General features: G+C 38.1%; 2 protein-coding genes across 3 annotated transcripts in view; one reads left to right on the forward strand and one right to left on the reverse strand.

The window, feature by feature from the left end:
- Positions 1 to 12249, forward strand: part of LOC309474348 (putative ATP-dependent RNA helicase DDX5) — a 52222-nt gene extending 39973 nt beyond the window's left edge. The window contains exons 9-13 of the mRNA XM_082136851.1: positions 4068 to 4178; positions 4266 to 4327; positions 7577 to 7636; positions 11227 to 11448; positions 11532 to 12249. Of these exons, the coding sequence (XP_081992977.1) occupies positions 4068 to 4178; positions 4266 to 4327; positions 7577 to 7636; positions 11227 to 11448; positions 11532 to 11944 (868 nt within the window). The 3' untranslated portion in view covers positions 11945 to 12249. The remainder of the gene's footprint in view (positions 1 to 4067; positions 4179 to 4265; positions 4328 to 7576; positions 7637 to 11226; positions 11449 to 11531) is intronic.
- Positions 1 to 12292, reverse strand: part of LOC309474407 (uncharacterized protein) — a 328024-nt gene that overhangs the window by 23503 nt on the left and 292229 nt on the right. The window lies entirely within an intron of this gene.

Consider the following 12292-nt stretch of genomic DNA (forward strand, 5'->3'; position numbering starts at 1 on the left):
TGTTTTAGCTTACCTCAAGGGCATCCAAGATGTAGGTGTCTTTTTTTCCGCAGTAGTTTCAATTTTGATATTTTTAGGTCAGACCGTTCTTGTCTGTCAGTCATATAATGCAGGTCTATGGTCACTATCTCAAAGAGCATGCACAGTGAAGTCAAAATTAAACAATTCCCCATCGTAAGTACACATTGATGGCCTAAGACACGAAACGAGCGGTTTGTGTGAGAAAACGAACAGTATTTATATTGTTTTTACCTCTACACAACCACGTCCAAGTGATCTGAGGGCGCGCGCGCTTCCTGGTGTGTGACGTGTGCGCGCGTTCTGGCTCAGTCTGCGCAAGCGCCGGAAAGCGCCGGACGTGATCTCGGATGTGTACAAGAGGTAAAAACGATATAAATACTGTTCGTTTTCTCACACAAACCGCTCGTTTCGTGTCTTAGGCCATCAATGTGTACTTACGATGGGGAATTGTTTAATTTTGACTTCACTGTGCATGCTCTTTGAGATAGTGACCATAGACCTGCATTATATGACTGACAGAGAAGAACGGTCTGACCTAAAAATATCTAAATTGAAACTACTGTGAAAAAAAAAGACACCTACATCTTGGATGCCCTTGAGGTAAGCTAAAGCATACCCAAATTTTATTTCAAAGTGAACTATCCCTTTAAGCCGGGGTTTTCAACCACACTATACGGCCGCAAATCCTTACAAATGAAATGCACCATTGTTATCTTTGCACAAGCTGAGGTAGACGGAAGCTTGTTGGTGTTACTATCCAGTGTTGTTTGCATTGAATCAACAGATTTCAGCTGAGGTTGCAGTGCCGCCATTTCATCTGTATGGTGTCTTAAGTGATAACGCAAGTTGGTTGTTTCCTGAATATTTTAGTGTAGCCTGGCTAAGCTTACAAGCAGAGATGTATAAAGTACTAGAGACCCAGACTTGAGTAAAAGTACAAGTGCTCTATTAAAAAAGTGACTTGAGTAGAAGTTGAAGTGTTCTTTAAGCACAACACTTAAGTAGGCTAGTACTAAAGTATTCAAAATTTTTTGTACTTAAGTATTGCAAGTAGTTTATTTAAAAATGTACTACTCAAGTACTGAAAGTAAAAGTACAAATATTGTGTTATGAAGTTATTAAAGAAAACAGTCAAAAGTTTGAACATCATATTGTTTATATTATTTCAAATGTTAAGGACACTCACAATTAATTTGGCTGAAGCAGCAGTACAAGGACAGGAATGTACAATAACACCTTAAAACACTGAGCTTAACTCTTTGTAAACAAAAAACAGATAAAATATGTCTCTTCCCCCTTTAAAGCATCCATCTCCTCTTCCCTGCTTGTGCCTTTTTTCTCCACAGCTTATTGGGTATTTATCAGCATGTAACAGTGATCTCTGGAAGCTTTGTTTATGTCAGGGAGTTCCTGGAATGGCTCTTCTTCATGATCTTCGCTCATAATGATTACATCAGTCCATTTTGGTTATAATTTCAATAAATATTTTTCCTCTCTATAGAAATCTGACGTAAACCTATGAAATCTATCAATATTTGTCAAAATCTGCACATTTTTTTAGGTAAAAGCCCTGAGGGACGTTGTTTTGTCAAGCGCTGTCATACGCTTGACGATACAAATAATTTTTATTTATTTTTTTTTCTGAATGGGAGCGGCTGACGCTTATAATTCATATTAAAGGTATCGACTATTTTTTCTATTACATAACTCATGACACAAATTAAGACATAACTGTCCCTATAAGTTTCTCGGAATAAAATAGTGCTCAAATACTGAAACGTGAGTCTTATATCATTTTAATGATGTATAGTTTGTCAAGGTAATAACATTACATCTAATAGTAACTTTAAACTATTTAAAAAAAAACGATTCAGTTCGTCGGCGTCCTCATGATGGCTAAAGGCGGCCGCACACCGGACGCACAGCTCAGCGCCGCGTCTAGGACAACTCTCACCTGAAAATCCGATAACATCAGCAATTTTCTGATTTCTGTATAACAGTTACGCACTTCATTCTATATTCATGAATTGTCTTTCACTCCGACAAATCAAAACATGGACTCTGTTCTCCTTCCTCACCCTCACCGCCACGATCACTCGAAGTTGAAGGTGGTGTTTCTGGTTCTTCCATCTCGAAACAAATTAAAGCTCAAATGTTCTCAATGAAGGCAGGCAGCAGAGCGAAAGGCAGAACGGGAGCGCGCGCGGTCTTCTTGATCGCTGGGCCAGCTTCATCAAACCTGGTGACAGAGCCATCTACCGCTCTGGCAGTGATTATGTGGGTTTGGAATGATTCGTAAAAAAAAATTTTGTAACGAGTAACGATGCAGCACATAAAAAATGTATCGGAGTAAAAGTATTAAACTCATCGAAAATATGTACTGAAGTAAAAGTGGAAGTAGGAGAAAAAAATAATACTCTAGTAAAGTACAGATACAGCATTTTAGTACTTAAGTACAGTAGTGAAGTAATTCTACTTCGTTACTATACATCTCTGCTTACAAGCGGCATTTGTTTTATCTAATTCATTAATCCCTGACTTATTTTAAAACCAAAGTGCACCCACACGTCGGCTCTGCAAGCTGGAGGCGCTCTTATATTTTCCGCCATGCTCGCTCCCGCTTACTTCTGAGACATTGGCCATTTGAATGTATATGACGGGCAACTGTTAGATTTGTAGATAGCGAGTCAGCGATCTACAGGAACTGAGGAGGTCGTTTGACACACAGAGGGATCTGATGAAATGTTAACGTCATTTTAAAACATGATTTTAAAAAAAGTATCGATATTAGTGGTATAATATCGATATAATTTTCCACTCCACTGTTGAGCGCACGAGCCTTTCAAAGTATACACCTTTATACTAGGGCTGGCCCTGGCCCTTGACGCATGTTTTTCGCGGATTAATTGCACATCTTAACCATCATAGAGTGAAAGTTTACATTTGCATGTGTTTTTAAGTCCTGTCAGTTTAACAGGGCGCATATAAGAATGAGGAGAGAGAGCGAGAGAGCCCCAGCTGCGCGCGCGCTCACCTTCACAGTCTTCAAACAACACGAGCGCTGTCTTGCTCTCTCTCTCCCTCGTGCATATTAATCAAAATCAATGATGGTGTCAAAAAATTTAAAAAAAAAAATATATATCCAGTGATGAAATGTTTTCTGTGTTGATAAATCTTGTTGATATCCTAAACTGCCGAGATAATTACACAACGCGTGCCGTAGACTACACGTCCGATTCGCGAACTAATGATTCCTTTGAACCGATTAAATTTAATGAATGGTTTAAACAACTGACCTGTCCAACACTGAACTTACGAGACGTCTGAATTGGTGTATAAAAAATCTGTAACACTTTACAATAATGTTCTATTTATTAAACTATTTAACTACATTAGTTAACATTTACTATTAGTAAATTGCACTTCTACAACATTGTTAATTTCAACATTTAGGCTATAGCCTTATTGAAATCAAAAGTTGTACAGTATGTGTTAACATAGTTAATGCACTGTGAAGTAACATTACCAAACAATGAACAGCTGTATTTTATAAACTAAGATAAACAAAGATTAATAATTACAGTAACAAAAGTATTGCTCATGGTAAGTTCATGTTAGTTATTAGATACATTAACTAATGTTAACAATTCAAACCATATCCTAAAGTTACAAACAAATCATTTACTCTAATTTAAATAATACCCTGATGTTTAAATTATTTAAAATGAGAATGTAAGTGTGCTTACCCCATATTTGTTTGTAAGAAAAAATTTGATTAGATTTAATTTCACATCGCAATATATATCGCAGAAAAATAAAATATCGCAATGTCATTTTTTCCCAATATCGTGCAGCCCTACTTTATACACATTTTTGCATTTGGCCTGATGCTTCCTGATATGCTTGCTTGGCTCTTAATTTTATTTATTATTATTAAATGCTATTTTTTACAGTACAATATTACTGTTGTAATATATTCTGGGTGTATTTTTTTTAAACTACTAAAACAACTGTATTAATATTATTTGTGTTACTTATTTCTCCAGACTTCTGCGGCTATTGGAGGAGATAATGAGTGAGAAGGAGAATAAGACAATAATTTTTGTGGAGACAAAGAGGAGATGTGATGAGTTGACCAGAAGGATGAGGAGAGATGGGTAAGAGACCACAGCACTGCATGAGTTATGAGGGTTTGTGGATGACCTTAGTCATTTTATCTTATGATGGAATATTCTGTCTTCCAGCTGGCCTGCCATGGGGATTCATGGAGACAAGAATCAGCAGGAAAGAGACTGGGTTCTGAATGGTGGGCATTTGGGACTTTGACTTTTTATGGGCCAAGCACCTATTGTATCTGTTCCCGTTCTTATTATTCTTCCGTTTCTTCTTCCGCTCTTGGAGTCTATGGCAGCCCATAGAACCGCTTGCGGGAAAGTTATGAAATTTGGCACACTGATAGAGGTCAGTCTAATCTGTCACCATAGCAAATTTGGTGTCTTAAAACCAATCCCTCTAGCGCCACCAACTGTCCAAAGTTGCACTCATGTTTATGCTAATAACGTTTCCTCTGATTCCCTAGCTCAAGACGATTCGATTGCACCCTATGACGTCATTTTCCGTCATGGAAATGTTTCCGGCATTTTAAATTTTCCGAAAAACATACTTTTTTTAACTCCTCCTAGGCCGTTGCTCCGATTTTCACGAAAATTGAACCAGATCATCTCCAGACCATGCTGACAAAAAGTTATGGAATTCAAGTTGATTCGTCAAACCGTTTTTGATAAACGCACAAACTAATTTTATGTAGCGCTTGCGAAAACAGACGTAAGGCTGTATCTCCGCAACGCTTTATCGGATTCAGACCAAACTTGGTACATGTCATCACAAGCATGACCTGAGGCTACATGCTGCTTTCGGCGCAGCGCCACCTACTGGTCCGGAGAAATAAAAAATGGATATTTTTGCTTATAGCTTCTGAACAGTTTGTCCAAAAATCATAAAATTGGTCTCGTTAGATTCAGGGCAACATACCGAGTCGACTGATATCCAATTTTACCATATCGGCCATTTTGGCTGTCGGCCATTTTGAATTTTGTGCTAAAATGCTGTATTTTAAGAACGCATGAACGGATTGTTACGAAACTTGGTATGGGTCATCAGCACGATGCCCTGAAGGGGCATGAGAAGTTTCGAACCAGCGCCACCTTGTGGTCAAAAGTTATAACACAATTTCCAAAAATGCTAATAACTTTTGAATAAATCTGCCTATTTAAATACCACTGGTCTTGATAGATTCCTTGGGTCACACCGAGAACATAGATTTGACAAGTTTACCTTATTTTGCCGAACTACAACTTCCTGTCCGCATCTTGATTTTCACTCAAAACCTACTTTTTCGAACTCCTCCTAGACCGTTTTTTCCGATTTTCACCAAAATCGAATCGTATCATCTCCAGACTGTGCCGACTAAAAGTTCGTGTCGATTGACAAAACCGTTTTCGTATACCACAGCAGCAAAGTTGAGGCATGATGCCAAAAGGACTATTCAGGCTTTATCTCTGCAATGCCTTGACATATTGACACCAAACTTTGTACGTGTCATTGTCACTTCACTCTGACCACATCACATCAGTTTTGTAACTGCGCCACCTATTGGTCGAAAGTGATAATCCATTAAATCATATTTTTTATTACTGTTTATATGATTTGTCAGCTATTTTTGCCTAAAATCCTCTTTAAATGTCTTTTAATTGCTCATTGTTGCAGTTGGTCTGACACTTTCAGACATGTTGACATGTCTTGTCGTCTTCTTCTGCTTGGCCCCGATAATGGATTGTGCCTATCATAAACTGTGCTGTTCTCTGTCATAAAGAACACACCACCATATGCATAAAACATGAGCAAATAAAAGGTTTTTACTTAAGTCAGTGGATCTCAACCTTTTTGACTTCAAGTAATATTTCAAAAGCTCAAAAACGTCCTATTTGAATGGCCTATCATTACGAAACTGGGCATATTTGTATAGCATGTGTACCGAATTTTGTGAATATTGGCCACAAAGTTGCACTATAATAAGCAACTTTACATATTCACTATCTCTGCAACCATGTGTGTACAATCAGAATTCTGCTCTCTTCTGAATCATTGCTTTTAAGCTCTAACAAGTGTACATCTCAAGTGTAACTCCTCAGGTTCATTGGATTTTTACCAAACTTTGCACACATCCGATTAGGTCAGTACCTTCCAAGATGACACCTTTCTTAGTGTCCTCTCTTAAGAGCCAACAAAGTTTCACTTTAAAGAAAGTGCTTTGCTTTCTTTAACTTCTCTATGCATTCTCTGAGTTTTTCTCACCTAAAGGTGAGAAAAACTACTCCATGCTGACAAAGATATCAAAACAAATGCATTAAATTGTTTAGCAAATAGGTTCCAATATATTTGTTAGGCCTGGCCCATTATGCCGATTATCTTGAGTGTACAAGGTCCAAACTTCTCAAAGCTTTTTACATATAGAGATCCAGACATTCTGAAGTAACATGCTAAGTTTCAAATGGTAAATTACCATACGTTTCCACTAATATGTCGGCTGTAATACTAATGTTGTCCACCAGGGGGTGATAAGGATTTTTCTTCTGATTCCTTGGCTCAAGACGTCATTTTGCACCATTTTGAATTTTGCGCTCTGATTTTCACAATTTAAATAGAAAACACATTGGCACCATGCCCTGACAGTACAATTATAATGAAATTTCACTAAATGCTAATAACTTTTGATTATATTAGCCTATTGTAATGACACTTCCTTGGGTCATGCAGAGAATCTAGATTCCAGTTTTGCCATAGTTGGCTCAACTTCCTGTCCGCCATTTAGATTTTCTTTCAAAACCTACTTTTTCAAACTCTTTGCCTAAAATTATGTTAAGATGTCTTTAATTGCTCATTGTTGCAGTTGGTCTGATGGTCCCAGCCATGTTGGCATGATTTATCGTGAGTTTGTGCTTGGCCTCGAAAATTGCTGCTTGCAGCTATATTATTTTTCTTTTTGTTGTTCTTAGTTTTTTATTTGATTTAACCATTTTAAGTAGTCAGTTACCTTTTAAAATATTCATGGGAAACAAACAAACTTGTCAGTATTAGTTATTAGTTAAAGGGTTAGTTTGCCCAAAAATGGAAATTCTGTCATTTACTCAGGTTATTCTGTCTCAGGTTATTCCAAAACCGTAAGACTTTTGTCTTATTTCAGGATAATCATAATTCTATATTAATTATGTGGCTTAAGCTAGTGCTACGACCCAGAATCTACCCCAGCTAAATTTATGGTCTGGAGCTTTTACTGGCTGATAGACATTGTTTTTTTTTTACAAATTCTGTATGAGCTTGGTACCAAAGTAATAGTACTTTTGACAACACCAATGTATGCTACACTCTTTATTTTGTTAACATTCAGCAATTTGAGAAATTAAAGGGTTCATTTGTATATCAAGTAAAACTGTCTTTGACCTCTTAATGTTACTCTTTTTTTCCCTCCCTCTCTTTCTCTTTTTTCTCTCTCTAGAGTTTAAGTACGGGAAGGCCTGTATCCTGATTGCAACAGATGTAGCCTCACGTGGATTAGGTCAGTACCTTCCAAGATGACACCTTTCTTAGTGTCCTCTCTTAAGAGCCAACAAAGTTTCACTTTAAAGAAAGTGCTTTGCTTTCTTTAACTTCTCTATGCATTCTCTGAGTTTTTCTCACCTAAAGGTGGAGTCTTTGTGGCAGGGCCTAGGCATGACAACTCCAGGCCAGCAGAGCAGGAAGGAGGAGTATTGGAACTTGGTGACTGGCTGCCACCCAGTCGCATAGAGAGGTGACTGTGTCCAAGCTGAGCTCTGTGTGCCAGTATCATCTTCAATAAGGCAGTGTGGCTAAGCCTTTTTATAACTCGTTTATATATACTTCTTTTCTCTGTCCATGTATTTTATGCCTTTTAAATACACCAGTTCCATCTCGAGCCATGTTCCATCTCAAATTACCAAAAATAATGATTAAAAAAGGCTTATTGCTGGTTTTACCCTTTTGCCTTGCATGCGTTTTGTAAAAGCACTGAATGGCTAGACATTTGTTTGAGATTTGGGTAGATTCTTTCGTTCTGAGCTTGTCCAAGCATAGGGTGTTAGAAAAAAAAAAAAAAAAGCTTTTCCGATTAGTTGCTTTTTTTCTTTATACAAAGCACTGGTGTTCATGAAATGGAGAAAGCTCGTTTATGTTCCTCATACCGCAATTGGTGACAACTGGCACATGTGAGGAGCTCTGGGACGCCTGTAGACAGTGGAGTATAAAGCTTTATTTTAAACAAAATGCTCAGCTAAATTTTCTAAGCTGGATGTTCCTCCCTCGCCTGCGTTTTTTAAAAAGTCATGTCGAGACCTGCCAACGAGAGACATTTTCTCAAGTGAACACTGGCTTCTGGGAAGATCTTGCCTAGATGAGACTGTGATGAGGGATATGATGATACGTCTTTGATAGCTTGTGCAGATGGGTTGGATATCACTAGGCTTTTGTTTGTTTTTTAACTTCGGTTTTGTGGGTGCCGTCAAATTAGCATTGGTCTTTTGGGTCTGGGCAAGACTAAGCAGTGCAGCCTTTATTAGCAAGCTTCTAATGAGTGTGCTGCTGAGAAAGGACCTTTAGAACCAAAACCAACCCAACAGTCCTCAATCGTCACATGAGGCGGCGACTGTGCACATTGTGGCATACTCCTTAATGGTAAGACATTGTTCAACAAACTAACAAACTTATTGTAAAAAAAAAAATAGGGCTGCACAAATAATCGAAACTAAACCGCACGCGATTTGGCAAAGGTTGCGCTTGTTTTTTTTATTTTTATGTACGGCTTCTCATTGAAGCATGGCTCAGTAGTAAATGATGCTCCATCTGAAAGCCAGAGGGCACTCTCGCGCAGAAACTTCAAATATGCCCCGTAGAAGGACGGTAGCGCATGCCATTCCATGAAATCCCTATTGGGATCATACTGTTGCTGTAGCTGAATAAACAGAATATTGAAACGCTTTGATTAAACATGACTAATAAACACACAACTACGACAATATATGGTTTATCTGAGTTCAAGCCTTCTCGGGTATTTTCATGATGATAAAGTATATTTATACTTCAATGCTAATCGACGTAGCCTTTATCACTGTATAGAAATATGTTGTGTGCCATATTCTGTGTAAGAAGCATCGTCTCAAAGAAGAATGTTTTCAAACACTCAACTGATGTTATGAAGTGATGTTATTAAAGGGCCCCTATAATGTTTTTTTGAAAATTACCTTTCATGTAGTGTGTAACATAGCTCTAAGTGAATGAAAACATCCTGCAAAGTTTTAATTCTGAAAGTGCACCATATATAAAGTTATTGTCTTTCAAAAGAAAGAGTCGACTCTGAGTCAATTAAATTCATCGTTTTTCAAACGAGTCATAAGCCGTTTCGTTGTGACGTCAAGACGAAACATTAGAATATTGCCCGCCCACTTATTGCATGCGCAGACACCAGGGAAAACTTGAACCTCAAACCAGCAGCTGATTCCTGTGGATACTGGACAGCATCATGCTGAGAAGACGGTGCTGTTCTCTATAATGTGAAGGTAAAGCCAGTTTGTTTTTTCACTGCCCAAGGACGAGCATGTGAAGATTCGGTGGTTAAAATTCATCTTTACCATGATATCACAGCAGTATAATCCTAAACTTTTGCTGTGTTCCCTTTATTTTACTGAAGACTGCTTCAGAATACTTAGTTTTGAGTTTTATATTGTGTAGGTCTCCTGCTAACTCACGTTATTACTGTCTTACTGAAATACTTCTGATGATCAGTTGTGGGCCATGATTACCTATAGCTGTGTCTATTAATGCAGATTGTCTGTCGTTCTCACTACTTTGAGGAAATATTTGTTTTACCAACGTTTGTTACATCAGATCATTCACTCTAGAGCTCTGCTAATGTATACATGAACTGTTGCTGATTACACAATATATATATATATATATATATACTGTATATACAATATATATACTGTTACACAATATATTAGAAAAATACTTGGTAAATAAATTAGTACAAGTAAAATAATCGGTTTGTTGATGGACATGCACTTGTTAATGCTGATGGTGAGGAATTACAGTTGCAACATCTCATATAATGTACCTCAAACTGAGTACTGTATCACTGAAAACGTCCTGCTCGAGCCGTCCTTGCGATGGAGGTTCGGGTTGAATAATTAGTTCTTCCAATGTTTCATGATCGGACTCGCGCTCGCTTTGATATGGTAAAACCGACATCATTGTTCGTTACTGTGTTTAGTTTACAGTGTAGGAAGCCTCAGGACAAGTAGAGCTGATGTTGTTATGGTAATGGGAGGTTTTGTTTTCGACACGGTAGGCCAATCACAACAGACTGAGCTGTCTGGCCAATCAGAGCGGAGTATATCACGGAAAGGAGGCATTTAGAGAGATTGATTCATTTGACGAGTCATTTGAGAGTCATTGAAAATGTGATGTGCAAATGTATATTATGAGGAAATTAAACAGTGTTTTTTTAACCTTTGATGCATGTAAACATGTTGTAGGAGACTCCACAACAACATTAGGAAACTTTAAAATAGCATAATAGGGGCCCTTTAAATGTTGTCTCTTGTTGGACAAGAGGTTCATAAATGCTTCATATATGTTTGGAATGATGTTTGACGCATGTTGCTTTTTAACATGCATGTTATAAGCAACTCAAAACTCGCAATGCTTTCAGATGGAGCAGCATTTAGTACTGATCACAGATCCGTGCTTCATTGACAAGCTGCGCTCAAAAAATAATTGCACAGCCTTTGCGATTTCTTAATCGAACTAAGCGATTTCATGTTAATTGTGATTTATCGTGCAGCCCTAGTAAAATGGGAGGGTGGAACGCATTTAGGTTCATTTTCTTGTTTTTTGTTTTTGTTTTATAAATAGAGTGTGCATCGTTTCTCTCTTCTCACAGTAGTCTTCCCATGGAGTCAGAAACTGTCATCTGTTTAAATTTATCCATTAACTTTTTTTTTTCAGCCCAGATTCCATTCAGTTGTTTAATGTACTCATTGCTAACTTGTTTTTTTTTTGTTTTTTGGTCTGGCTGTTGTGGTGTGCAAAATCTTGCTGCATTCCTTTTTGCCACACTGCAACATTTTACAGATGTGGAAGATGTCAAATTTGTCATCAATTATGACTACCCTAACTCATCTGAAGACTATATTCATCGCATTGGAAGAACAGCCCGCAGTCAAAAAACAGGCACAGCCTACACCTTCTTTACTCCCAACAACATGAAACAGGCCAACGACCTAATCTCTGTCCTCCGAGAGGCAAACCAGGCCATCAACCCAAAACTGATCCAGATGGCAGAGGACAGAGGAGGTGAGGCTGCTAATTAAAATAGAACATTTTAGAAACCTGAGATTAATGACATAATAATTACCCTTTTTCCCCTCAATTTAAAGGTCGGTCCCGTGGTGGTCGCAGTGGCTATAAGGACGATCGTCGAGATAGGTATTCTAGTGGAGTTAGGAGAGATTTCAGTAGTTACAGAGATAGGGATTGTGACAGGGGTTATGGTAGTGGACCAAAGGTGCAGAATGGTGGCTATGGAGGCAGCAGCTATGACAAAAGTAACAATAGCATCAGTAGCTATGGTAATTGCTATGGTGGCAATGGACAGACCAGCTACAACACAGCGAACTCAGTTGCTGCCTTTGGGAATCAAACTTTCCAGAACCAGTCCTTCCCGGGTAATCTGGCTCAGGCCCAGAATGGGATAAACCACCCACAGTACCCATTTAGTCCTCCTCAACCGCCCCAGCAGCCACCACAGCCCATGGTTCCATTCCCCATGCCCCCTTCTTTCCCCCAGTAGAGAACAGCATCTGCTGCTATTAGACACTTTCAGATAATGAAGTGACTTTGTCTTGTTTAAAATATTATTACTTTTATTTGTACTGTTTATTTTGCTTATGGCAGAGCTGGATGTTTTAGCTCATCCAGCTGATATTATTAGTCAGCAATTACAGTGCACACATGTTCTACAGTTTTTGTTACATTCCTCAGTAATTTATTTTGACTAGGTAGTGCACACTTTGATTTATTGAATGTTTTAACACAATGTTTAAAATCTGATTTGAGGGTCATGTATGGATCTTCAAATAAAGAGGGCAAAGAGAATTCCAGTGGTGTCTTTCTTTCTTTCTTTCTTTCTTTCTTTCTT

The sequence above is a fragment of the Leuciscus leuciscus genome, assembly GCF_965113295.1.
Source record: "Leuciscus leuciscus genome assembly, chromosome: 14".
Taxonomy (NCBI): Eukaryota; Metazoa; Chordata; class Actinopteri; order Cypriniformes; family Leuciscidae; genus Leuciscus; species Leuciscus leuciscus.